Source organism: Chanos chanos, chromosome 13 (assembly GCF_902362185.1).
Source record: "Chanos chanos chromosome 13, fChaCha1.1, whole genome shotgun sequence".
NCBI classification, from domain to species: domain Eukaryota; kingdom Metazoa; phylum Chordata; class Actinopteri; order Gonorynchiformes; family Chanidae; genus Chanos; species Chanos chanos.
Genome location: NC_044507.1, coordinates 8171765 through 8199557, shown reverse-complemented (window position 1 = coordinate 8199557; position 27793 = coordinate 8171765). Strand labels below are relative to the sequence as shown.

Sequence of the window (27793 nt, the reverse complement as noted above, 5' to 3'; positions counted from 1 at the left end):
TCTACCTGGAGTAACAGGTGCTCCTGGAACCCCCCCCATACACTCACACACACACACACACACACACACAACTCTTGAGGATTATTGTTGTGTGTCAGAAGCAAAAGTGAAAGTGTGTTCGACAGAAGAGCTGGGGAACGGCTCAGGTCAGTTTGTTCTCTTGCATTGAAATCGTTTCACAACATTTTAAATCTAACGACAGCAGTTTTGGACACAAAAAAATATGTTTAGTTCATTAGCTAAATTGTTGCTCGTGTCTCCCTTTTTTTGTGTTGGGTGAAGTGAGAAGTAAGAACTAAGAACTAAGAATGTCTCTTCCTGGTTTGTACTCTGAGTGCTGAGTAATTTGCTTTAGTCACACAGTTTTCATTTATGTACTCTAAAAAGTGAGGATTGGATGGGAAGCTTGACTTGGGGATACAAAACAAACCAAGTTTAGTACAGTTGTAGAGTTGAAAATCATACAAATGGAGGGACATAGACAGAGAGTACTTTTGTCTCCCAATGAAGGCAGCTATCAACACAGACGGCACTGTAGTGCAAAAGTGACGCTAGTATATGTTTCTAAGTTATACACTCTTAAGACAGGTAACAACGCTAACGAAATGCTCACCCCAGTATTACTATTCTCCCTTTTATATTAAATGGTACAGGAGCGCTCACTCTCATCAGGATTGGCACGACAGAAATCCTAGGAATGTAAAAACGCCGCTGTTGTGTTTGGTAGGCTAAAATAAAAGGGGCGGGGCAAACATCATGCTGAAATAAGAAGGAAAAAAGACAGAAGAATTGTCAGTCAAAATTAGGCTATATCTAACAATGTACATCAAGTTTCGTTACCTCGGTTACACCATGGCCGTGTTAGGGAAAAATAATGTCGGACAGGGAGTACAATTTCGCAATACATTCAGTCCATCCATACTATACATAACTATCTAGTTAAAAAGTCTAAGACAGTCCACTTGTATGCTGTTGGTTACCCTTTCAAACATCACAAAGCAGCGCACCGAAATCAGCATTTTGTTGGTTGGTTGGCTGGTTGGTTGGCTGGCTGTATTTTCCGTTCAGGTGATCCTGCGCTGTAAAGTCAGGGCTAAGTGCAGGTTCTTTGTAGCTTTTGCTTGTCCTCCATTCACCACTCGACACCTTGCGTAACGCTTGCTGCTGTAATACATTTCAAATGTACACGTATTTACGGTGATGTGCGAACCCTCTGTGATCATTTGTGCCTAACAGTAGGTAAAGAGAGGATATTATACAAGGCAGCGACCAGACCCACATGAGATGGGAGAACTGACCGATAAGATTTAGTTTTAGGGTGCAGCCATAGCCTTTTTGCTAAACAGACTGGTGATCTTGTACATTCATGTTTTTTTTTCTTTTTGTCTAATCCTATGCAGGGAGGATAGTTACTGAGGTTTATATTTTGGCTGTTCCTTTACTAGTCCCACTTTTGAATGACCTCTGTGTCAATGCCGAAATCAAGCTACACTATGTAGAGGAAGTCCTCTTACCCAAGCATTTTTTCTCCTCTTGCAGTGCTACAAAAGATCCCAAAATGCCAATAAAATTTAGTGGATGGGAGGCATCCTGTGAAAAATACAAACACCTACACCCAGGTCAGGCACCCAAAAAGAGCCATGGATACACCATGTACCATGGGACACACAAGAACAGTGCCACAGCCATCATAACCTCAGGCTTCAGGCCTTCCACGGGAGGGACCCTGGGACCAGGAGTCTACTGCAGCCGTGACATCAACAAGGCCATGGGCTACCCAGGATTCTGCTCCCCCAACGACAGGGTGGTGCTCCAGCTGCAGGTGCGAGTGGGGAAGGTGAAGCGAATAGACGCACAAAGCCAACACATGAGGACGTCCTGGCACCAGAGCGGATATGACACAGCCTGGCTGCCCGCTGGAATGGGAGGCTATGAGGAAGACTGTGTCTGGGACCCAAACCGCCTCACTGTGGTGGGTATAGCCAACTGCACTGATGCCGCTACCAAAAGCTCCTTGGAGAGTTTGATCAAGCAAAAAAGCAAAGGCACGGCAGGCCAAGACCAGACTGACAAGACCACGAGTCAGTGTAAAGTCTGTGGGCACACGACACAGCAGAAACACACAACGGAAAAGTGCTGGACCTGTCAGGCTACCGTTTGCCCCTTTATGGACAAGCATGTCTGTCTCAAGAAGAGCTAAGAGTGGCTGTGGTTTTGAATGTCACTGCCTTATCTTACATGCTGATATGTGTCTAGGGTAATGTAACAGCCATTTTGCTGACTTATCTAATATCTGTAAAATCCGTTGTTATGTGTTCAAAGTAATTTATACGAATCAATCCACATAAATGGATCTGCCTTTGCTTTGCCACGGCTGCATATTTAATTAATCATCTGTTGTACAAACTACAACAACAGTGTGTTTCCGGGTATGAAACTGACCCAATTAATTCGATTAAAATATAAGGAGAGCTGGAAAATTCTAAATGAAAACCTCAAGTGACATTACAAAAAAAAGTAGAAATAAAAAATGAAATCATTATAACAGCTTTGTTTATTCATTGGCACAGGTATGTGATTCATTGACTGCCTGCAGCTGTACATTTAATTCTGGACAACTTACATCTTAAGGCAATTTTTCTAATTTATATAGAAACTTACCTACAAATGTGAATGGAGTGTTCACTGGATGAAAAATGAAGAAAGGAAAAAGAAAAAAGTTTCTTTCGGACCATAATTCAGGAATTGAAAAGATTGGTGCCACAGAGTCACCTGTCATCAAAAAGGGATTTAAAAGAAGATGACACAAGACCCTGTGGCCACATTAACAGTTTCTATTGGTTTATTTAGGACAACCCCCCTTATTATTCTTCTAATCATGGTTAGTCATGTGTCATGTGACTGCAGAGAAGCATAATGGGTATGTTCTTTTGGAGGTAACATTGTAAAATAGGAAGTTTGGAAAACTTTAGATAAGGCTACCTCCTCCTGATGTACTTCCTGGAAACTCCTGTTTTGTTTGCCTTACAGAGAATGATATGTACTGTTCAAACATTGTTTTAGAATTGTATTACTTTATGTCGGTGTTAAGATGCAGTCAGGGTGAGCATGTATATACTGGTCTGTAAAGCAGTATGCATCAAGTTGTTATTATGATTTCCCCATAAATATTACAGAAGTTATTTCGGAAAAACACTATGTATGGGGAAAGGTCATTAGCTCTGAAAAATAAAACACAGCATATGAGCACTCTTCTTCCAGTGATATGGCGAAAACTATCGATGGTTTAATTAAGTATCGTTGACAGAGAGACAGGTAAACAGGTTAAGATCTCCAGCTACTCTGTTATCAGCCTGAAATATGAAATCTTTCACAGCTGGCAGCACACCAATGACATCTGCACATACTGCCAACATAGGCCCTTTACCACTTGGAAACACAGATTTCTTCCAGTCAAGTCTCTTGCTGCTCATGGTGCAGTGGTCATCTCATCAAAGGTGTTCACTCCTTTCATATTGTTGTCAATACCGCATTATGTAAAAAAGAAACCTCGTCACTGTTCATTTTGCTAAGAGAGAGAGAACGTAGTTTATTCCAGGATGTTAATGGAGAAACAAGTGTCCGGTTTTACTAGAATGTTAAAATGTTGTGTCATGACTACAGTGACAGCTGAAACCAGTTTCATGTTGTGAATAAATTCGTTTTTAAAACATATGTCAGTACCATTGGATGATAAACAATTGTGGACACAGTATGTGCACTTAGTCACAACGGTGAAATTTTACTACTATAGTAAAATACTACGCATTTTTTATAACCCTAACCTACAGCATTGTTTGCTTCAAGCGGTTGAAAAAATTAATGACAAGATACCATGTCAGTCTAATCACAGTGTCATAACAACACAAGACTTCACTTGTTGTGGGCGTTTACCAAGCTCAAATAGCCAATCTCAGGGCCCATGTCTGGTGACGAAGCAGGAACTGCATTTCAAGTAAACTGGCGGGAGGTTCGGACAGCGCTGCAAGTCAGTCACTCTTGCTAAGTAACACATTTTTCGTTTCTGCAAACAGGTAATGTAAATGTACAGTAACAGATTACTCATAGTTAACTGTATATTTCCCTTGCCGCTACATTCGGTACAATTTCATTCTCCAAATTACCTATAACAGGGTTGTTTACGGCAACAGTTAGCCAAAACTTACTGTGATACTGCCTTGTTTCGTAAAGACGGCTAGAAGTGCTAACGTAGCTTTGACATTCCAGTAAAATTTTGCAACCTTATGAGTGACTTTCTAGTGTAACACTCATGATCTGCGTCTCATATATTTCTTGGAATGTATAAAAATGTATGTAATGTGTGAGCAGTTTTTATTGTCGTGTTTACCGCGGTTACGCCAGAGCTGTAACATGGGATCTACAGTTCATAGATTGTTCGGTTGTCAGTGTATTGTCATTGGACAGCTCTTGGTCAGTGCTATAAAATGACTTTCTTCACGCAGACATGTCCAGCGAAAAGATTCTATCCTTATCGGAAACGGAGGATACAAAAGAGCTACAGCAGCACCTCACCAGCATATCCGATGAACAGGTGCGTATGTTTACATGTGGTAGTCTTCTGCAAAACAAGTCCAGTAATTATTGAGCAATGACAGAAGGTTAAGAAATCGTTCAGAGCCTAATATCTTCTGTGATGTTCTTTTTTTTCTCTCTCTCTCTCTAGCTGAAAACACTGGTCACTAAAAGTGCACTGAAGGGAAAGGACACATGTGCCTTAATCAAAGCAGTGTTTAAAGGTTGTTGTGAGTTGTCTGTCTTTAAGCCTCTCTATATACTGGCTTTTATGGGTGACAGTATGTGGTAAAATGTGTCTTTTTGTGTACTGGCAGGTTCACCAGTGGCTGTTTCAGAGGGGCTTGACCGCAGATTGCTCGTTTATAAGCACTGTATTCCTCTGTGTGAGTCTGGAGACCTACAGGCAAAGGTGGCCTCTGACGTTATCGGGCTCTTAATGTTTGAGGTTTGCAGACTTCTTTTCAAATTATTTAAATCACTTAAACTCTTGACACTTTGAACAGAATGCATTTTTGATCTGTCTCCATTATTATTTCAGTTGAATTATGTGCTCTTTCAAAGTAAAGTGCTTTATCACTCAAAATTTCCCTTTTTGTCGCATAAGCACAAAATATTTGAACTCGCCTATTTTTGTTTTTGTTTTTGTTTTTTTTTCCTTTTTTCTTCCAAATACTGTACCGTAGACGCATAGCCTGCCGGGTCCATCGTTGGCAAAATTAGCGTCACTCTTCGTGGAGGCGGTCAAAGTGGGCGAAATGGGCACCGGAAAATCATTCGAGCTCTTCCCCACCATCCTCACTGCTCTGGCTGGCACAGAGGCTTTGGGTTACGGCAAAGGTGAGGGGCCTTCAATGACAACCATGAATGTACCGTTAACAGTTTTTAAGAAACTAATGTTGGATGTATCTTTTATTTATTTTTTTTTTCTCTCATCTCCCTGTCACTGGTGTCAAGGTGAGCTAAGTGGAAATGAGTATAAGAAGCAGCTGATCAACAGCCTTTGTTCCAGCAGGTAGGGATAATACAGAGATAGCTCCTTGTCTGTGGAGTTATTTTCTAGGACAGAATATCCCTGAAAATTAACATGCCTGGTCGGTCAATAAATAATAATAATAATAAGCAATTGCACTGAGTTTCTGTCAAACCTGATGTGTGCACATGGTGTACAGTAAGTATAGATTAGAGCCTGTTTAACATGGGATAAATTAAAGGTTGCCAACCAGATCAAACCTTGTGGATATTTCTTATTTTAGGCTTAGAGGGCTTAATTAGGCTGTGTTCACAAATAATGCTGTTGGTTTGAACTGGTGGTTTTATGTGGAGCTCACATTAGATGTTTTGCCTCTTCATGTATTTCATTGCAATAAGGTCTCAAACCGTTTTGAATGTTACTCCCATGTAAAAGCTTTAATAATAACACAGCCATTATGACATAGCCATGATATCAAACAGGGTTAGTCTGTGAAACCAAAATGTCTTTCAATCATACAAAACAAATCCAAAATGTACAGTTATCTCAGCACACAGACAGTGTCTCTGCTTCTGTGTATTAATGCACATCTGCATACACATCGAGACTCAGAACAGTCAAAACCTATTGTTTCTGTGGTACTACTTTTTAGAGTAAATTTTTTTGTATCAAGTACTTCCAAAATAGAAACTCATTCACACCCTTTGAACATGAATTCTTTGTTCATAGATGGGACCCACAGTGTGTGATCCATCTCACTACCATATTCAGGTATGTAAGATATTAGAAACTGCCTTTGTTGTGTTTTTCACTGGGGATTCACATAGCTGGAAAAGTGCAGTTTTCACCTGTGTCAGTCCATTTTAAGGACACCACAGAAGCTCTGTATCCCATTCAAGATATGTATAGAATCTGTTTCTAATACTCTAAAACATGATGTGTAGAATAACAAAGAGGCATGTCGCAGTTAAAGAGATTCTCCAAAGATCTCAGTAACTGTGAAAATGTAAGGGTTTTAGGATGTTTGTGATAACTGAAATAGTCAAGGACCTCGGTGCGTGTAATCCCGTGTCAGCCGGGCTGTTTGCTTAGTATGTTGATGTGCCTGACATGTCTGTGTGTCGGCTCTCAGAGATGTGCCTTTGTCACTTGAGGAGCTGCAGTTTTTTATGGAGAAGGTCCTGAGGATGTTCAATAAACTGGACCTACAGGAGATTCCTCCCCTGATCTACCAGCTCCTGTTGCTGTCTGCAAAGGTTTGTTGACTGTGAGCTGTATCGATGCTTAACGTTTACAAAATGGACTTTGTGCTCGTTCGACCAAGTCTGTTACCACACCATGTGTTGTGTAGTGTATTTAAATGACCTTATGATGTTTTTTGGGGGGGCGTGGGGGGTTCTTGAACAGGGCTGTAAGAAGCTGGTGCTGGAGGGAATTATTAACTATTTCAAAGAGCAGGATCAGTGTCAGAAAGAGGAGCAACAGGATGGAGAGTAAGTATTGACATCAGACTATCTGAGACTATACGTGACTTTCGTTTTTACGTGAAGCCGAGTAACGACGTCTGTGTTTTTCACGCTACGTCGCCAGCCTGTTTTCGGAGGATTGCCTTACGGGCATGTTCAAACACATTTGCTCATTTTGCTGTGACTTCTTACTTTATTCATGACCATTAAAATCCTGTTAATAATTTCAGGGGCATGGATGTAGGAGTGCAGACCATTCCCCTGGACCAGCTGAAGCACGTGGAGGGAACTGCTATTCTACACGTTGTCTTCGCTGTGCGGCTCGACTGTGATTTAGGCAGGGAGTTGTTGAAAAGCCTCAAGGTCAGTGAGCCGCTCTCTCGCTCCCTCACACGCGCCTGCGCCGTGTATAAACCCTTTCCATACAGGGTCTACTCTGAATTCAAAGACTTCTCGTGAGCTGTACAGGAAACTTTTATGGTTTCTCTCGCTGACGTTTCAGGCAGAACCATCCAGAATGCTGTGTTCATTCAGCATCGCCCTGCTCCTGTCTATTGCACGGATTCAGCGTTATGAAGAACAGGTCTAAATCTCCCCCCCCCCCCCCCCCTCTCTATTTCTCTCTGTCTCTGTCTCTCTCTCTCTTTGTTCCCTGCACTATTTATTAATCTCGTCTGTTCGTTTGATTTACGCCGTCTGACAGGTTTGACTTGTTGTTTCAGGTGTTTGATTTTCTCAAGAGTGCCATTACCAAGAGTTTTAAGGATGAACAAATCCAGCAGGGCTCTAAGTTTCTGCAGGGCCTGCTTCCCCAGGGGAACAGTATCGCACACATGATCCTGGACACGGTCAAAAACAGGTACGAACAAATTCACTGGCGCAGCGGTAAATACGTTATTTGTTTGGCGCCATTCAAAACATTTCCTTCTTTTTGTTTTGTAATATTTAGTATGAAGGATTTTTTTTTAGAGGGAATATTGAAGTGGCAGTTGTATTTAAAACAGTTATTGTAAAAAAAGAGTAGTTTGTAAAAGAGCAACTTTTGTAAAAGAGCAACCTATTCCTGCCTCATTCATAGCATTGTAGTTTTGTATCTGTACAACACAGTGTTGGTGTCTTCAAGGTGAGCAGTAACCAGTGTAGTATGTTTTTAAATAAAAAAATACGTATTATGAAAAATGTCAAACCTGATATTTAAAAAATGGTATTTTAAATTCTGTTTTTTAGAGTGTTGTTTGTGTCGCATAAAATTAGAATGGATCCTCTTTCCGGTGCTATTTCAGTCAATCCCTTTGAATCTCCTATTGCCAAAGCAGTTACAAACTGATAAATAATAATGTGTTTTGGGAATCAAGAGTATCATCCATGACTCTGTTACCTTTGAACACATCCATTAAGTTTGGCAAATTTCTTCCCTTTGGCCAAACATGGAGAAACAAGGATTTGCTCATGCTTACGCCATTTCACAGCAAATGATATTTTTAAAAGCATAATTGTGCTCGAATTAATGTAATATTGCCCCCTCCCACCCTGTTGCCCCTCCAGGAATGGCATTTTTGTCTCAGTGAGACAGTTTTTATTGCTGTATAAACAGTAATGGACTGTGAGAGAACATTTTGTCTTTAGTGTGTTTGGCTGGGACCATGTCACTCAGGGATTGGTTCAGCTGGGATTCATCCTCATGGACTCTTTTGGGCCAAAGGCAGGCCCATTTGGGAAGACGTCAGAGGGACCGTCTAACACAGCAAAAACCCCAACCCAACTGGCATGTCAGCTGGGAAGTCAGGTTCTGCTCGAGAGCTTCAAGGTGCTTTCATCGCACTTTTATTTTCGTTTCTCATACTAGAGAATTCTCTCATATTTAAACCAGCCTTTTCATGACTGTGAATTTTCAGTTGCCAACTGATTTTGTGTGCAGCTGCACGAGCTCATCAGAGTTGAGATTCTGGAACAAGTGCTGAACAGACTGTACACCAAGATGGCTTCACCAGTGGGTCATTTTATAGGTACTGAATCCACCTTTCAGTCGAACAGGCAGAGAAACACCCCAGCCTGCACCATGTACCCATCCATCTTCACACTAAGATTAATGAACTTTTCTCTGAAATCATCAGGCTTTCGTCCATTTTTACGGCCGCCGTCGCCGTTTCACAAACCTCTCTCCCTCTCTCCTCCTCACAGAGCTCCTCTCTAACATAGTTATGTCTGCTCCCATGATCCTCTTGGAGTGCTCGTCCAAGGTAACTGAGACATTTGATCAGCTGTCGTACCTGCCTCACAACACTGTGATGGGTGTCCTCAAAGCCGTGCAGGTAGGGACATTAAACTCAGCCAAGCGAGTTTCTCTTTTCTTAGAAAAGCTTGATTGACAGGTCTCATTTTGAATGCATGTGCAGAGGTGCTTGTGTGGGTTTCTATTTGAGATGCTCTATGTGTGGATGGTTCCAGTTAAGCTCTGTTTTCACTTTTATGATTACTGTTCTTCCAAATTTTGTGTGTATTCTACCTCTTAAAGTCACATGTCCTCTCCATAGCCCCTGCTGAAAGTCAGTATGTCCATGAGGGACTCTTTGATTCTGGTGCTGAGAAAGGCCATGTTCTCCAGGTGCCAGTCTCTCTGTTCTTATCACCCAATCGTCATGCAATTAACATTTCAAAATGCATGTTTTTTTTTGTTTTTGTTTTTTTTTTCGCTGCCTTTTTAAATGATCGGTCAATGCCTTTATTGCAGTCATTTGGATGGGCGGAAATCCGCCGTGGCAGGCTTCCTGTTACTTCTGAAGAACTTCCGGGTGCTGGGGAGTTTGGCCCCCAGCCAGGCCAGTCAGATACTGAGTTCCAGTCAGGTCAGAGAAATGCACCATGTCACTGAAACACACAGAACAAATAGTGTGATCCCAGAAGAAAAAAATATCTGTACAGTTGGCAAACACAGTTAAAATGGATAGAATATTCGGAAATGTTTTCATTTATTTATAATTTTTTTTAAAATCTTTTGTTGCACAGGTCCAAGCAGACGTCCACTCGCGCTATAATTCTGCTGCAAACGAAGCCTTCTGTCTGGAGATCCTCAGCAGCCTCCGCCGCTGCCTGGGCCAGCAGGCGGACGTGCGTCTGATGCTCTATGAGGTTGGGCTCGCCAGTTCTCCTCCATCCTCTGTCTGACCCCTTTGTCGTTCTTTGTTTTTTTTTATTTTTATTTTCTTCACTGACTCGCCTGTGTGTGCTTTGCCTTTTCTCTGTTCTGAATGACTGAACTGACCGAACGACACTTTTTTCAGGGTTTCCACGATGTTCTCCGTCGCAACTCTCAGCTGGCCAGTTCCATCATGCAGACCCTCTTATCTCAGGTGAGTCGATGTTCTGTCCGTGGGTGTAGTGGAATCACGTTGGACGTGAGGGTCCGCTCGTTGAGTCCAAATTTCCCAAATTTATTGTGATTCATTTTACAAACAATCTCAAGGCTTCTTACTTTCACAGGTCCACATCAGATTTGCCACAAAAATCAAAAATGGCTCTAACACACTAATGTTTGACTTTGATGTCCAAGATTTTTTTTTTTTCCAACCGGGTTTGTTCAGGTCTATTTAAACAGTTTCACAGATTTGTTTTCATCACACACCAGGACTTGCTTGACTGGGAGTTACTGGGATGAAGTCGCTGTCCTGTGACCTTACGCTTGCGTGACTGTGTTTGTGCACGAAGAGAACAGTGTCCGTACTGCAGAACAGTGATTCTGGAAATCCTTGTGTTTTGTGTCTCAGCTTAAACGGTACTATGAACCAGAGCCGGACTTGCTGCCTCCTTTTAAGCTGGAATCCTGCATCAGCGCTCAGGGAGACCAGGTCTTTCTCCAGGAGCCACTGGTATCGTACTCTTCCCGTGGCCTTGTGCCTCAGTTGCATATATGGGTGTCACTGGGGTGTGTTTGTATGCTTGTGTGTGTGATTGCACGATTATTAATCTTCTCAGCTTCTGAAATTTGCTGCTGTCTGTATAAGGACAAGGGATTTGATGTTGTCCCTCAGTGGACTACTGATGTTGTCACACATTTTACAATGTGTTACGCTTTACGAATTCGATGCCTTATGGTCTTTTAGAGGTCTTCCGTTCTGCGTTTTGTAATGGTGTGTCTCCGTGTGCGCCAGGCTCACCTACTGGGCTGCACGGTTCAATGCCTGCTGTGGTACCAAGGTGTGCGGGAGTCAAGACAGCCCGTTGCGACCGATAGCGATGATGAGGATGAGCAGGAGGAAGGAGGGTTCCAAGAAGAGCTCCAGACCATGCTGGAGAGCGTGACGAGACGACTGATTAAGAGCGATCTGGAGGACTTTGAATTGGTACGCAGTGATACGCAGTCGTATTTGTGAGAGCCTGGCTTCAAAGGCTGACAACTGAAGCACTTCTCTTGAATTAGCTGTCAAAATGGTGTGAAGATTAACATCTTGAAAAGAGAAAGATCTATGAATGTATTCATCTTAAGTCATATGTCGTATCTGTCACACAGGACAAATCGGCAGACTTTTCTCTGACCTCAAGTGTAGGGGTGAAGAACAACATATACGCTATACTAGTTATGGGAGCCTACGAGGTTCTGATAGAATACAACTTCATTACCGCCAACTACAGGTAACTTTGGACAGGTTCTTTGTTCGTTTAACTGTAACGGAATGAGAGGTATGGTATCAATGGTATAATGTGATGTCTTTCTTTGTGTGTTTTCAACAGCAAGGGCCGCTTTGAGGAAATACTGGAGCTTTTTAATCGTTACCACAGGCTGGCTGAGATTTTGAGGGAGAAGTCAAAAAAGGGCAGGGTCCCCTCCAGTAAAACCCCTCGAAGTCTGCTCTCCCTAAGCTTTGTGTCTACCCTGCTCACGGCTCTGTTTAGGTACACAGAACGAGCACACACACCGACACAGCTTTAAATCTGTGTGTGTGCGTGTACGTGTGTGTGTGCGTTGCTTTCTGGTTACAGAAACTATAATGTGTGTTTGGGTGTGTGTGAGAATGTGTGTTTGGGTGTGTGTGAGAGATAAGAGATAGTTGGCAGCTGGTTCCTTTGTGTGTTTGCTCTTGATTTGTCATAGTAACAGTGAAGTGTGTCTTTTCCGGGGTAGGGACAGCACTCAGAGCCGGCAGGAGAGCCTCTCTGTGCTGCGCAGCAGTGGAGAGTTCCTGCGTTACTCCGTCAGCGTGGCTCTACAGAAGATCCAGCAGGTGGAGGACACAGGACACACAGACGGCCCTGAGGGACAGAGCCCAGAAAAGATCTTCCGCCACCTTTGTGACATCACCAGGTAATACTGTACTGAACCAGTGCAGCTCTGAAAAACGCTCATATCTCCACCTGAGACAGTTACACATTGCGTTTGTCAAACTGAATCATTTAGTCCTGGAGATACTTTTAAAATATTCAAATATGCAAAAGCAAAAAATTCATCTTTAGTTTAAAACGTGTTTAGGACATTGGGCAGTTTTTGTGCACTGTGAGAAACATAACAGGTTCTTGTCTCTTTGTGCAGCGTTCTAATGTGGAGATACACAAACATCCCGTCTGCAGTAGAGGATGCAGGGGCCAAGGAGAAGAGTGTCTCTCTGCTGTGTCTGGACGGTTTGCTGAGAGTATTCAGCACCGTGGTGCATCGCTATCCCACCAAAGTGGCCAACTTTCTCTGTGCCCTGGGTAAAACGCTGCACGCTGCTGCTTGTCTCTTATCTTTATCATAGCCATCACTGGCCTCTCCTGACAACAGTGCAAGTGATACTGAAGACTCAGTAGAACTAATGCAGTACAGTTAATGATTGAAGAACTTGATAAATGTCCCTGTTGTGAATATGGTCTATGGACTACAAAGATTAAGCACGGTACATTAATAGAAAATTTGTCATTTTTTGTCCTTAAAGATGTGTCAGAGGAGGAGAGGGATGAGGAGATGAAGAACGGTAACCTGACAGAAAAGATTGCCTTCTACATCCGCCAGTTCCAGGTACTCCTTTATTGTCCTTTGTGCTAAATCTGAGTCACCATGCCAAATAAGTAACATTGGTCATATTAAATGAGAGCTGACTCAGACCCTTACCAACACAGTTTAAGGCACAGATAAAGTGGTTCTATTCAGAGACCTTTTCTCAGTTCAGTTACTGTCAACCACTTCATGAAAACATCAGACTCCAGAGGAGCACAGACAATTTGAGGAGAAAAAACGCTTATGATAGTGAGGAGAAGCCTTAATGGCATTTACCTCTGTATGTTAAACATCTCTCTCTCTCACTCCCTCTCTCTCTTTTTTTTCCTCTCTTTCTCTCTCTCTCCCTCTCTCTTTCTCACTCTCTCTCTCTCTCTCTTTCTCTCTCTGAGCACAGCGTGCTTTGTTCAGTCAACTCAGTGGAGGTCAGGAGGACTTCAGCAGTAAAGAGGCCCAGCTGCTGGTCAGCATCCTCAATGTGCTTTCACATCAGCTGGATCCAACCTCACAACAGGTAGACTTTTCACAACAACATGTCAGTGTGTTAGTGAGACCTTTTCAAATTAAACAGGAAGACTTTTCACAACATGTCCATGTGTTAGTGAGATCTTTTCAAATTAAACAGGTAGACTTTTCACAATATGTCCGTGTGTTATTGAGACCTTTTCATGTTAAACAAGTAGACTTTTCACAACAACATGTCCGTGTGATAGTGAGATCTTTTCAGATTAAACAAGTAGACTCTTCACAATATGTCCGTGTGTTATTGAGACCTTTTCAAATTAAACAGGTAGACTTTTCATAACATGTCTGTGTGTTAGTGACATCTTTTCAAATTAAGCAGGTAGACTTTCACAACTACATGTCCATATGTTAGGGAAATCTTTTCAAATTAAACTGTAGAGGGAAAAGAGAAAGACTCTCACAACTGTTAATGGCATTCCTCTCTATTTTAAATATCTCTGTTACAGAATACATATTTTAAGCATGTATTAAAATATTTTTATAACTATAAGCCATACCTGTGTATAAATCAAAACTGTCTGAGTTGAAGTTATCATTCTTGGATCCCTAATACTCTCACTGTTATTTAACAGTTTGTCCAGATGATTACATGGACGGTGAAAATCTGCAAAGAAACCAGCTTTGGTAAGTCTGGTTTCAACAGTCGCCTCAGGAACAAACAAGCCAAACAAACAAAGAAACAGAGAAACGAGAAGACAATGTAGTCAAACGTAATGTCTAACTCATAATGCGGAAATATTCACTGGTGGGGGGGTGGGGGACCCCATTGATGATAAATCAAGACATTTCCAGTGACATAATGTAATTCCAGTTACATGCATAAATCATATATGCTGTCAGTAAACTGTCAGTGTCTTCTCAGTGAAGCAGAGTTTAAGAGCTGCTCTGTTTCCGTCTTTCGCTAGAGGATGTGCCATTCTCCAAGGGCCTGCTGTCCCTGCTCTTCAGCCTGTACACACTCTATAAAAGCCCTGTGAGTGTGCTGTGGGAACTCTGCCAGGACATCCACAGTCAGCTGGGAGATATAGACCAGGTACACACACCGTAACTCACTCTTACCATACACACCAGTTAAAAACTATGTATTCATCACAGATTCACTGACTCTTAATGGAGCCGTAGGTTCCACGTGAATTATATGGACCAAGTATGACTAATACTTTGGTAACACAACATAACCGGTGTATGTGGACTCGCTTCACTGGCTCAACTCATATGAAGTGTAATCAAAAAAGAAAAGTAGTCTGATGTGGATGTGTTTTCACGCTCATGTAATACAAAACAGTGATAATGACGTAACATGGACAGTGTTTGTTTGTGATCAGCAGGGTTTTATGTTACCAGAGCAGATAGATGACAATTATATTGGTATTGTGAAACATGTGGAATTTATTAAGTGTTCTCTCTCTGAACCTGTAAGCGTCGTTGTACTGTTAGTAACACCTTTTTTATATGAGAACAGCTTCAGCTGGTCCTTCAACAGAGAGACGCTCCCTGTCCATCTGTCTTGCCACTGGTTCATGTCTTTTGCTCGTTATGGTCTTACAGGATGTGGAGGTGGAGAAGCAATCTCATTTTGCCATGGTCAACCTAAAGACTGCTGCACCTATCACGGTGAGGCCTCAGAAAGACTGACACTGCTGTATTCAACCAGTCAACTGTCATTCTGTCCATCACTGTGTATATCTGAATGTTTTACTCTTTAAGAGGCCTTTATTTAGTCTGTACAAAATCCATTCTTTGTGTGTCAGTAGCTGCCAATTTGTACCAGATATAATTATTATCTATCTTAATGTCTACCGTAAGGATGATAAGAGACAGTAATTAATACATGAGCAAAAAAAAAAAAAGGTTGTCTTTATGTGGTTTCCCTCGAACCTTCCCAGCTACTGGTTCTGTCCCAAGTGGGAAGAGTACTGGAGGAAGTGGACTGGGTGATATCTAAGAAGAAAAGCCAATTAAGTTCAAACAAGACGACCTCAGGTACACTCTGACAAACTTGCATTTCAGACATTGATCAGCAGTCCTTTAATGAGTTTAGTGCGTGTGCATGAGCAGGAAAAAAAGCAAAGTCAAGTCGATCTTACAGCTTGTACAGAGACGCTACTGAGCCGGCTACCTGCTGTCATTGGTGTTGAAACTGTCTCTTGTTCATACCTGTCTGTCAGAGCCTACCACGCAGACAGCAGAGCACCAGGACCCGGTGGAGAAGGCAGTAATCCAGCAGTTGGGTACTCTGCTTACGGCTCTGAATGAGCTGGTTCAGACGGCCTTACCTCCTGGAGTCTGCACTGACACTTTACTGAAGGAGCTTGGCAGCACATACAGCATCCTCACCACTCTGGTCAAATATGTGAGTCCCTCCTACATGTTTTGGGCCATTAAAGCCAAAGGGAGCAATGTAAAGGGTTTCTGTAGCATCGAGCAGATCCCTCAATGTCTTAAAGAGAATCAACAGTCATTTAAAGCTCCTTCATGGCTTCTTGCAAGTAGTGGTTAACAGTTTTCTCCTACTAATATTAGATCAGTTGCCTTTGTTGGTGTCGATGAAACATTTTGTTAGCAAGGACAAAGATGGTCTTGTTCATTACCTTCAGCTGAAGGAAGAAAAATCATGCAATGAGAAATGGAGAAAGCATTCAGTCCTTATGGTTTTTATTGTGAACATGAAAACAGGAAGTTGCTTTGCTGAAAGGTCAAGTGCTGTAACATTCAGAATGATCATACATATCAGTTTGATCCCATCTAAAAACACAGTCTTTTGACATGGTTCTGTATCTGATAACCCCTAACAACGAAATCTTCAACCTCATTTCTCATGATCCCAGTACATCCAGCTGTGTTCCAGCCACTCCATTCAGCTCCCAGCACGCTTGGAGAAACTGGTGAGGAACAAAATTCTCTGCCCAGTTACAGAATTTGACTCTTCTCTCGAGAATACCGCCAATTTCATGTTTGTACAAACGGCTTTCTTCAACATAACGATGTTAACCAGCGACACGCCTGTGTGTATGTGTTCAGGTCAAACTGTCGGGTTCTCATCTCACCCCACAGTGCTACTCGTTCATCACCTATGTTCAGGTAAACCGCCGCGTTGTGTTTCTCTATGGTGGTTAGCAATATGCACAGTTACTGTGATCAACGCTCTGTTCACATAACTCTCTCGCCCACAGAGCGGTGAGCTGACTAGTGGAAAGGGAACAGAGAAGAAGAAGAAAAAGAGAGAAGAAGAGGTGGATGTGGCTGCTTCAGTAAGAGCCTGAACAGCTTCTGTTAACACGCTGAAAATACGTCACGATCTCTTTGTTGGATTATGAGAGCTCTAGTACTGTTCACAAATCTAATACAACAACAAACATGCGTTCGTTGGCAAGCCAGTAGCAAAATCATTCTTCTGTATGAAGTGGTTAACAGTGCCCAGTGCTTAGAAAAAACAAATATATCTTTGTACTTAATCGCTTTAAATTCTTATAAAAGCTTGTTGTGCGTGTTTTTACACTGAGTTCTTCAGTATTTTCCAGTGTTTCCATTCCGAAGAGATTTAACAAAGTTAAGCCTTAAAATATATCACACCTGGATGTGATTAAACCTCAGCTCTCTCTTACACAGGCTAAAGTTCTTCGGGGGACCAAGGCCATTCCCAATTTGATATTCAACATTGAACAGTATGAGAAGTTTCTGATTGTTCTCTGCAAGAAATCAAAGGTATGGCCTGAATCTTAGAAAAAAAAAAAACAACAACAAAAAACCTGACCAAGGTTAATGGGCTGAATGACGACATGAGACAATATAATATGAAAAAGCAGAGACGGTTCAGAAGGGCCCCGTTTGCATCTTAACAAAAACATGTTTGTGTTTTTGCTGCCCTCTTTAGGTGAATCTGATGCAGTACATGAAGCTGAGCACTTCCAGAGACTTCCGGATCAACGCAGCCACACTGGAGGCAGCACTGCAGGAGCAGGAGGGACAGAGCCAGGAGGTCTGATTCCCCTCTGTTCATTATTACAGTCATACTCCAAAACAAGCAGCATCAGCGTAGATGTCCAGACACTCATTCAAACAGAGCCTGTATAGTTTGGTTTCATCCACTTTGTGCATGCGATTGGGATGGTCTGAGATCAGCCTCATAACCACACACGTGTCCACGTTCTGGTTTATCTTTCACCACAGACCGAATCCTCCCAGGTTTCCGAGGAGAGCCAGGAGCCAAAGAAGAAGAGGAGAAAGCAATGAGGAGAGAGATCTTCAGCCATCTTTCTGTACATGTTGCCATGGCAATCGCCCATTGTTTACTGCATCATCTTACTCTTGGTCCCAGTAAGACTGATTTCAGATCAGTGGTTATGATGGTCAGCTTCTCTCTTTGATTGGAACGCCAGGTCCCACCCTTTAGGAAGTTGACCAACTGTAATATCCTGTTATCTTCCTTTAGCTAAAGAGCCTTTGGTAATGTCAATGATCTGATATATATCCAAGGCCTCACCTGTAAAAAAACAAAAGAAAAAGAAAGAAAAGAAAAATCATAAAACTTTTTTTTTTCAAGTTTAGAAATCATACAAAAAATGAGCCCGAAACTGTTTATTCCGGATGGTTGTATACATCTGAATGTTTAAATAATGCTGAAGACCTGTTGCTTTTCTGCCTAAAGGGTTTACTATTTATCAGTTCATGTTAACTTACTACATACCAGAAAGATATCTTTGCAATCTTTCATTTTATGTTGTAGCTTATGCATGTATTCAGATTTGTAAAAATATTAAAAGTAAATCCACTTTAAATTAATTAGAAACTGTGTGATGTAGTATTTGGATAAACTAAACACATTGGATAACTGTTGCCTCTGAGAAACTGCACCTATGCAGTGGATATTCAAGAAGCTTACAACAAGCCAGATAATTTTGTTATTTGATTTTTTTAACTTAATTCTTGCATATGTGTACCCACTGCTTTTAGTTACACATACACATTTGTGTTAGTTTTCCTAGGAAGGTAAACGGCATGTTTATGTAAGTTTAGTCAGTGTTTGTAGGCGCTAGATCTGTGATGCAGTGGTTATACCTTGTGGTAAGCCATATCTACTCTCAAGCCCAGTGGGGTTGGATGGGGTCATGCAGTCCATGGTAACCTCTTTCCTCAGACACTGGTCAATATCCACAGCACTGAAGAAGGCCACAGACTGCGGGAGGTCCTTCATGCCTAACTTATAAGCAAACATGCACCTGAGAAGGGAAGTGATTGAATAAAAATCTTATAAGCACACTTGTTCTATACATCTAGCAGATTGGTATTTAAATTTACAGTAAAAGTTTGCAAAAGCTCTTCAAGAGTGGTTCAGGGTTCCTTTTGATAGTGCAGATTAGTGCTAACCGATAAATCGCAGTTTTATCGACATCGCAATGTACTTGCGCGATGAACACATCGCAAAAGACTGCCTGAGATGCTATGAATAAGAAAAATCATTTTGTTTACACGTGCCATGCATTCATGTCAAGTCCTGATACTTATGATAATATAGTGCTGATGTGCCAAAAGAATAAGCATTTCCTTATTTGTGAAACCTATACTAATGCATAACTTCACAAGATGCTCCACGTTCCTCATTGTAACGCAGACAACAGGCTGCTCTTCTGATATTTCCCCTCTACAGTAACACAAAGCCTAAAATTGCGACTTTTTTTCAGATTTTTTTCCCTCAATGTGGGCCTAATAGTCCGTCATACGAAATACTTTTTTCATTTCTTTATTGAATGGGCAGGCTATTCCGTGTTTGTGGTCTATGTTAGTAGTGTACCTATTAAAGCGGAAAGACATAGGAGCTGTATAGCTAATACGCACACTTCAGTATTTGTTCATTTATCACCAGTCATATCGTCATATGACTCGCAGTATTGAACAGTGATATATCGCACATCGCAGATTTTCCCCATATCGTCCAGGCCTAATGTAGATTTACCAAATGAACAAGATAATTATGTTGTATGTTTATCACTTTGAGCCTCATCAGTCATCTTGCCGCATTGTTTATATAAACCACTGCAGTGGATACGAGTCCTCTGCTGAAACCAGGTCATCATTACTGTGATTAAGATTATTTTATGGGAAGTGTATGAAGTTTCTGCCTGTAGTTTAAGCATATTTCATGAGGTGTACAGACCTGGTGAGCAGGTTGGTGATCTGTAATGCCAGCGCTGCTCTGTAACGGTCTTCACTCCGTACCAGGTAGCGCACCTCGTCGTGGATGCTAATGCAGAAACGTCCATCAATGTCGTACTCCTCAAACAGCCAGCGCATAGCTACCAACATCAGGTGAAGGTAATCCACTGCCGAACTCTGCACCACCCAGTTCACTCTGCTGGTGATAAACTGGAAACATACGTAGTTAACGTTATTTTCTGCTGTGGAAAAGTAGAGGTTCAACATCTTAAGGTTCATCCTAAAATGGATCTGAATGAACATTGTGTCTTTGTAAGTGTGTGATCGTTCTCAGATTCACATTGGACAGACTGTTAAAAGAATATGTGGATTATATAAGGTATAAGGACTTTACCTCATCTTTAACAACTGTTGGTTCCAGGGCTCTGGAGATCCTGCAGCCCAGTACTGGAGTGGAGGGCTGGTCGGAGTGAGCAATGCTCTCCAGTTTATTGAACATCTGTGACTCCGTACCCCCTGCCCAGACACGGTGACCTACTAACTCCCACTTTCTCTTGTTGTTTGATCTGTAGGGGACATAACCAAGGCAATAAACAAACATACAATATATTCACACACTTTAAAAGAACACATTTGTCACACATTAAACTACAGCAATAATGTTATGCTGTGAAATAATAAAATTATGTAGTATCTAAAGATGTAACTCTTAGAGAAGTGTTTGGTGTGCTTACTACCTCCGTCCTGCCAGTTTCCCAATCCGACGCACCTCCTGCAGGGAGATGCTCCCATCTTCCGCTCTCTCCACCTCCAGACCCAGTCTCTCCACCAGCCACTCCCCTTCCTCTGTCAGTTGATACCTGTACATGGGAACAATGCAAGTACAATGCATCCATGAAACTCATTCCATTCAGTCGCTGTTGCCGTTTTATCTCTATGTTGCCTTTCAAGAACTATCTACTGACTCAGTGGCAAAATACAGCAAATACAAAAATGTAAATGAAAATACACGCTTACAGTTCACATACAGTACACATACAGTAGGTTCAAACTAAACCATCTAGATCCTGGTGTGATAACTACTAATTGAGTGACAGATCTTAATCCCATTACGAACTGTGTTGAAGTACCTGCGCAGGCCTTTGGTGAGTGCATACATCTGCTGGGCTTTGGTAGCTGCCTCAGGCTGACTGAGCCTATGGTTAAACTGCATGAGAAGGCGTTCAGCAAACGGTTTGCCGGCTCCGTAGATGCGTCCGTAGTTGAAGACCTTGGCGTGCTCGCGACTGATTCCCACAGCTTCTGCAGTGCGGCTGTGTAGGTCAGTGCCCTGACTCTTCTTCCCCTGCAGAGTCATCCAGCCAAAGGCAGTGCAGCCTGCAATCCAAGCAAATTGAATGTTTCTCTGACTAAAAAAAAAACCTAACAGGTTATATCTATGAGACGCAGTACAATTTAAAGAAAACCTCCAGGTTGAGATAAGCACATTTTTGTGTAAAAGACATGACCTTGTCTTTCTTTCTGTGAGATACATGTCAGTTTTCAAGAGATCCATAAATCTTTACAAGATAAATTTGAGTTTGGTAAAGGAATCAACAATCACCATGCATGCCGGCGAAGTGGGCCTCTCCCAGGATAGCAGCAATCCAGAGCTCCTGAGAGTCCACGTCTGCCCCCACCAGGTGATAACCTGGAGGCACCTGCACCATGGCTTTTAACTCACTCCCCACACGATCTTTCTGTCAGACACAGACACATTCTCAGACTTACAAACATCCTGACAGAACGTGTAAATTCACCGGGGATGATCGTGTTAACAACTGAGCTAAACTAACGCGTTTGCCATCAAATCAGAAACATAATGACTTTATTGCCAAGCATAACATGCATAGAAGGAATCTGTTTTGGGAAATGGCGCATTAGAAAAGCCCTTACCCGCGCATTGCTGGCTGTCAGCCAGGTTGGCTCGACTGCTCTCCGAGTGACGGTTCCTGCAGTAATGACTTGAGGCAGTATAGCACCATACTGTCCTTGCTCGTCGAAATGTTCATGTCTTATGGAGAACAGCAGAGAAAACCAGACCAGGTTACGAGTGAAGTCATGTCTTCGAGTAGCTTTTTGGTAGAAGCTAAGATATTCAAGACTGTATATGCATTATGGACTGCATTAACTGACATACGTTGTAACAGCACGAGGAAGCTCCACTTTGCGTAGCCAGACTACCTTCTGAGAACTACAAAAAATGTGTTACACAGTGGAGTGTAAGCAACCAAGAATCAATCAATCCATCAATCAAAAATATGCAGTAATGTCCTCTATACACCCAGGCTCCGAAATACTGGTAACTCAACAGGACATAAGTTTCACCTCACATACCAAATTCGTTTGTGTGCATTCCTCCAAAACGAGATCATTTTATTGATCTCCAGGGCTCGTGTAGAGTTGGTGCCTGCCCGCCCAGCCTGCAAGGTCCCATCTTCCATCTTTGACAGGAAGTCTTTTGAGAATGGACTTCCCACATTGTTGACATTTCCGTCCTTTAACAACAAACAACATGTAAGAACTACATTCAACAGAAACCGCTCTGAAGGCCTGCTAATCTCACTTATTCATGCACCTTATGAGGGAGTTTGAAGAACCAACATCCTGGGATATTGACATCATTGTAGGGACCATTCCCATGGTGATAAGGACACTCACTTTCCTCTGGCAACACCTCCATATCCTTTGGTCCCTAAAGCACAACAGTCGTCGATAAAAGGACAGTCCACCGCTTTTAGAAAATATTGTGACATACATCCGCAATGGTCCAGATCATTCCAGTTTTCATGGGTTTCATTTTTTAAAATACCTCTCTACAGACATATCAGGGGTCTGTCAGGTCACACGACAAAAAGAACCTGACCTTTGTCCGCTTGGACTGAACAGTTCTGAGAGGGGCCTCATCGTCAGAAATATCGTCCAGTCGACTCAGCTGCTCCACCTTCAACACATCAGACAAACTCAGACGTTCAGTGCCTTCCCAGCTCTTCACTGGACAAACAATATACCAACATGAGGGTGGAGACATTAACGCTTTCATGTTGCTGTTTTCTTACCGTCTCCCACACGGAGCTGTCAGTCAGCATGAGGTCAGCGGAGACAGGGTCATCCAGACACGACGGCTTCTCCTTGCCTCTCTGTTCACAGTACTCCTTATATAATTTCTCAATTGCCCTACACAATAATATTCCATGATCACGCTGACCACTGGTGGACCTCTTAGGTTGGTTAACAACAAAAGTCTTTCAAATCAAATCACTATAAATTATTCTTATTTGAAACACATTTTACCAGTATGGACACGCAGGTCCGTCACTTTGCTCTGCTGCCTCGAGGTTGTCCTTGCGGCCTGGCACTAAGTAACCCCAGCCATGCTTCTCTGTGTAGTGTAGCGGGAAGCCGTCCCAAGTGAGTCCCATCAGCTTAGGTGTCACTCTCATTTGCAGACTTATCAGACTTGGCCCAGGGGACCAGGCCTCCTCCTCAGACATCTTCACACACAGCTTGCGGTACCAGCTGAGAGAGGAAGGAAGCGGTAAAGGGAGAGAGAGAGAGAGGGAGAGAGAGAGAGAGAGATTCAGGCATTGTAGAATGGGAGGACGTTAAGAGAAAACGTTGTAACAAACTAAAGGTTTCTGACATAGCTGCACACAGTGACCCACTGGATTTCTCTAAAATGGCGAACGAGGGAGGAACTCACGCAGGGTGTCCAGGGAGGTGCTGTCTCCTCTTGGGTAGACAGCTCACCGTCCCTTTCAGCCTCTCCAGGATCTCTGTCACAGGGTCAGGTCTGCTCAACTCCTCCTCAGAGGGAGGCCCAGGGTCTGTCAAACCAGAAATGAGAAAAAAAAATAAAATTATTACATCTGATTCAGCCTCAAATTCATCGGCTACACTACCAAGTACAGTGTGTGGAGAGTACAAGCTTTACATTAGTCGCGCTACATGCTACATAGCGATTCACCCATCTAAAACACATCATTCTTTGATATTTGTGATGGAAACAACAGGACCGCACCGCTAGAACAGCCTGAAGAAGATTAAAGTTGAATATTTAACCTGTCAGAGTCGGCTCTCTTGGATTCAGTTACGCGTCTTACCCTCGTCCCAGTCTCCTACGGACTTGCTAGATGCTGCTGCTGCTGCCGCCCCTGCCTCCTGTTTGGCTCGGTCTTTCTTGCGTACGGATACTTTTTTCTGCTTGAACTCCTGAGTATCCCACTCCAGGTCCCACAGCCAGGGATCCTCTTTATATCTGCTCAACAGACGGGCCAGTGCAAATAAAAAACATTTTCATACGCTTTAATGATACAGACACTGTTTGAATGACTCGTGATTTTTCTAATGCTGCTTTCAAAAATGGACCCTTCTGGCGTAATGTCAGTAGCGTTTCAGCGAAATTACTTTCACTCCTCACTGATGTGATATGATCAGAAACAGGATCTAATACTTGCATATGATTAATTATTTGAGTGTTAATACATGCTTGACAAAAGTCTGATTCACGGCCCTTTTAGTGCAACTAGTACAGCGGTGTGTGATGGTGAGATGGGTCACTCTTACCTGTCATCCTGCACTAACTGACAGGCGTCGTCTGCCAGAATCATCAGTGATTTCTTCATCTCTCTCTCAAGCTCATCATATGTGCTCTGTGAATCTTCCAAGTAGCGATCCCAATTCTGGTTAACAGGCAAATAGCACACACCCATTTCCAGCATCCCCGCAAATGTCACAGGGTGAGGACACCTGTTGGCACAGATACACATGTGATGCTTTGCTAGAATTACAGGATCTTTAGATGGGAAGACAAAGCATTCAAGAGAGATTAAGGAAGGACATGACGAAAGACCATCGCTGACTACGTTAAATCGGTCGTGAAACCACCATCAATAAATATCTAAAATTTAGTGCCAATGTACTTTCAGAGTTATATAAGTGAAAAACAAAGAAAGTGCTGGAAAGAGCTTTTTTTTTCCTCTTTCTGACATCAGAGAGAACAAGGCATGGAAACACCTTCATTGGGAGTTGATGAAATCACCTTTCCATGAAGAGAGGCAGTTGTTGGGTAAATACTTCATGGGTTGCCAGGACGTCTAGAGCGCAATACTGCATCAGTTCCTGCAGCGTAGGATAACAGGGCAGTCAATGCTGGTAGCAACACTACATTTTCCTAACACAAGGTGAATGTGTTATTTTTCTACCTGGAAGTTGTTCCTGACGTCAAGCATACTGCCCTTCACAAATATGTCTCGGGCTTCTTTTTTCAAAGGTTTTCCTCCAACGTAAAGGGCATGGACGTCGGCCAGGTTATTAATACTGCTTATGTTGACCCAGTCCATAGAGCCAATCTGCAACAGTAACCAAAAACAAGCATTTCTACATCAGTTAACAGTCACAATGTATCAAGAGTATTACCATGATTACAAGACAGTCACAGTGCATTCACTTGTACTGATGTGTAAAAATATCACCATCATAATGCTTAACTTCTTCCTTTGATAACGAGCTCAGAAAAATTCAGCATTATTCCAAAGTGATAACTCACTGACCTAGAGGGACCTGTATCCCTGTCAGCAGTCAACAAAAGGTCTCTTATCTTGATTACACAATCTTTGTCTGTTGTTTCTGATCTGAGTTCAGGGATGTGACCTTTGCGAATAAGGACTCTGGTTAGGACGGCATTTAGGAGGAAAGTCGATTCTAGATCTGTTATAATGGGCACTAACCTTCGGGCCCTCGTGACGAAGGCTGGTCTTCCTCATGTGCTCCTTGACTTCCTGTAGGCCTCGCCTCTTCCCATGTTTGCTAGCCATCCAGAGCGAGCGCTGGAAACCAGTCAGACCTGAGATAGCCATGTGCAGACTCATCGTGTCCAAGAAGCGGACCTTCGAGCCCTGTTCGAAATAAAATAAAGTAAACAAAACATAAGCTACAGATACCTGGAGCAGATAAAAAAAGGAGGTCGCCGCAAGTCAAATAAAAGTCAGATGTTTCGGGAACAGATTTATTAACAAGTTCCAGATACTCTCTCTAATGACAGTGCGCATCTTTTCCATCTGTGTTTGAACAAGCATGTAACAACATTTTGTGAAGCATATTTCACCTTAAGCAGATACTGTTCTTTGATGTGTGCCCGGTCAAAGCTGACGTTGTGCCCCACGACCAGCCTTTCCTTCCAACGTCCTTTGGGTGGTTTGCTGGAGTTAGCAGAGGTCTCCAGAGGGATGAGATCAGCTGGGGTCAGCCTATCAGACCACGTGTATCTGTCCTCAATCAGCCTCTTACTGCACCATGAATACCTAAAGTGTCCAAATGGAAAAAAAAAAAAAAGGATCGTTCTGTTCGCTGTTCCTATGACATTAAATCAAACACCCAGCAGTTTGTCAGAATACGGAGCTACGATTGGCTTCTATTCCTGAACCGGACTGATCCAAGGATGCTGATTTTATTGAGGGGTGTATCTGTCTATAAACCAGGGGTGGGCAAATCTGGTCCTGGAGGGCCATGGTCCTGCTGTTTTTCTTGTCAACTAACTAAATACAATCTGTGATTGGCTGAAGAGCATGCACACCTGTTTTCAAGGTGAACATCAACAGGTAACTAAGAGGTGAAAACAAAAACCGGCAGGACACTGGCCCTCCAGGACCAGATTAGCCCACCCTTGCTATAAACTGTTACGGCTACTTTGACATAGTGAATCTAAACCTATGTAAATCATTTACAACCTCTAATATTACAATAACGTTGACGTTGGGCTTTTTTTGGATGTGTAGTGCAAATATCACAACAGTACACTACAAGGCCTCTTCTCACCAAGCAGTTGGAGAAACAGCCACAGCAAGAGTAGGACAGTGGCCTTCACTTAAGCAAACCTCAACATCAAACACCAGGACGTTCTCCTCTGGGAAGTCCACTTTCCTACATTCTCCATTTGGTCCATAGTATGTCCAGCCCACTTCCCAGGCCCATTCCTCAGGCATCGGAGGGAGCTCTGCCTGCTGGAGCACACTGGCTGCCTCTAAATAAGGGAAGCTCTGTTTCTGGGCAAGGATTCGGAAGTGTCCGTCAATGTCATCCCCATACATATGAGGTAGCTTCAGTTCTACATCAGGCTGCAAGGTCACTTCTTTACCCCATAGCTGATGCCTCTCCAAGTGCCTCATACTCCGCTCCACGTCTTTCTCCTCGTATTCCTGCGCTAGCCCGCGGAAAATCTGCTCCTGCAGGTTTCTGGACAACATTTGGATTTTGAGAGGGTTTAGCCGTGTTTGATGGGAGTCCTGATTCTGTTTTAAAGTCGGCTTGGCAACGGACGAACGCCATCTTCTCCACAAGGCTCCTGAGGAGCGTCGCCATGGATGACATACCAGACGCAGCATTGCTTCCTCAGTCTAGACTTTGGTGCCCCTGTACCTTCTCACATAGTCTGTAGAGAATCTAGCTCCATCCAACCTGTAAACCGTTAGAAATCGAGAGCAGAAGGATAGTACACTCATACAGCTGATGATGAAATATCGTCAGTTTCACAGTAAAAAAGCTGAGGCAATCATGAGCTTACAAATCTTTATTTACTTACATCTACTTTGGCAATAATATTCAAACCTAAATGTGGTTTGGATCGTAAAAGTCGATAGACAGTAATGCTCCTGACCGGACTCCGGTGGGACTTTGTTCAAACCTACTCTAACTCAAAACTGAACTCATGCAAAGCGTTATCGGAACACTATCTGGTTAAATTAATAGGCCTTTTGAATGTAGTGCTGGCGTACAACTACGCAACTAAAGCAAATAAACTCAGCTGCACAAATCAGAATGTAAACAGTCACACGTGTCAGAACGTACCATCCAGTTTAGCACAGTTGGTTTCTCATTTCTGCGTACACAATGTGTCTAGGTCCTTCATATATGTATTTTATAATCATTCGCAGAACTAGGACTCCACCAAAGTGCGTTAGCCCCTCTCACAACTTTGACGCACATGTTTGTGTCGGTGTGTTCACAGCGACACGGAAAGGCATGGAGGTCACAGTTGTGAAGGATAACTTTCGTAATATTAATTGACTGCAAACACCTTTATTGCAAAATAATGTAGCG

At 42.7% G+C, this 27793-nt stretch overlaps 2 protein-coding genes across 2 annotated transcripts; one reads left to right on the top strand and one right to left on the bottom strand.

Annotated features, from left to right (window-relative positions):
• The first annotated feature begins 1931 nt into the window (after nucleotides 1-1931).
• fanci (FA complementation group I) lies at nucleotides 1932-17737 on the top strand. Its single transcript, XM_030790179.1, has 38 exons — nucleotides 1932-1945; nucleotides 4513-4591; nucleotides 4724-4796; nucleotides 4890-5020; nucleotides 5259-5412; nucleotides 5530-5587; nucleotides 6275-6316; nucleotides 6678-6801; nucleotides 6953-7038; nucleotides 7242-7378; nucleotides 7518-7594; nucleotides 7734-7870; nucleotides 8638-8818; nucleotides 8930-9017; nucleotides 9193-9323; nucleotides 9546-9616; nucleotides 9743-9857; nucleotides 10018-10140; nucleotides 10293-10361; nucleotides 10776-10877; nucleotides 11160-11351; nucleotides 11519-11640; nucleotides 11740-11901; nucleotides 12131-12310; nucleotides 12536-12696; nucleotides 12918-13000; nucleotides 13377-13493; nucleotides 14077-14128; nucleotides 14410-14537; nucleotides 15053-15118; nucleotides 15391-15487; nucleotides 15673-15857; nucleotides 16333-16389; nucleotides 16526-16585; nucleotides 16678-16755; nucleotides 17114-17209; nucleotides 17379-17483; nucleotides 17675-17737. Exons 1-38 carry the CDS (start codon nucleotides 1932-1934, stop codon nucleotides 17735-17737), a joined length of 3996 nt encoding a protein of 1331 aa, XP_030646039.1.
• polg (polymerase (DNA directed), gamma) lies at nucleotides 17491-27661 on the bottom strand. The gene is made up of 23 exons (XM_030790178.1): nucleotides 27542-27661; nucleotides 26513-27151; nucleotides 25803-25998; nucleotides 25426-25593; nucleotides 24901-25047; nucleotides 24738-24817; nucleotides 24263-24445; nucleotides 23800-23954; nucleotides 23400-23523; nucleotides 22991-23215; nucleotides 22756-22873; nucleotides 22563-22640; nucleotides 22275-22391; nucleotides 22034-22194; nucleotides 21837-21890; nucleotides 21593-21710; nucleotides 21261-21396; nucleotides 20788-21034; nucleotides 20395-20517; nucleotides 20052-20223; nucleotides 19659-19867; nucleotides 18563-18723; nucleotides 17491-17987 (listed from the first exon to the last, which is right to left on the bottom strand). The coding sequence occupies exons 2-23, from the start codon at nucleotides 27076-27078 to the stop codon at nucleotides 17923-17925; spliced, it is 3603 nt and encodes a 1200-aa protein (XP_030646038.1). The 5' UTR covers nucleotides 27079-27151; nucleotides 27542-27661; the 3' UTR covers nucleotides 17491-17922.
• Between the last annotated feature and the right edge of the window lie 132 nt (nucleotides 27662-27793).

Coding starts and splice junctions, on each gene's coding strand:
- fanci (XM_030790179.1), top strand. Junction 9,617..9,742: donor AGAAAGGCCATGTTCTCCAG/GTGCCAGTCTCT, acceptor CCTTTATTGCAG/TCATTTGGATGGGCGGAAAT. Junction 12,697..12,917: donor CAACTTTCTCTGTGCCCTGG/GTAAAACGCTGC, acceptor TTGTCCTTAAAG/ATGTGTCAGAGGAGGAGAGG.
- polg (XM_030790178.1), bottom strand. CDS start 27,078: ATGCTGCGTCTGGTATGTCATCCATGGCGACGCTCCTCAGGAGCCTTG. Junction 25,048..25,425: donor TTCGTCACGAGGGCCCGAAG/GTTAGTGCCCAT, acceptor TTACTGTTGCAG/ATTGGCTCTATGGACTGGGT. Junction 23,955..24,262: donor CAGTTAGTGCAGGATGACAG/GTAAGAGTGACC, acceptor TCTGTTGAGCAG/ATATAAAGAGGATCCCTGGC.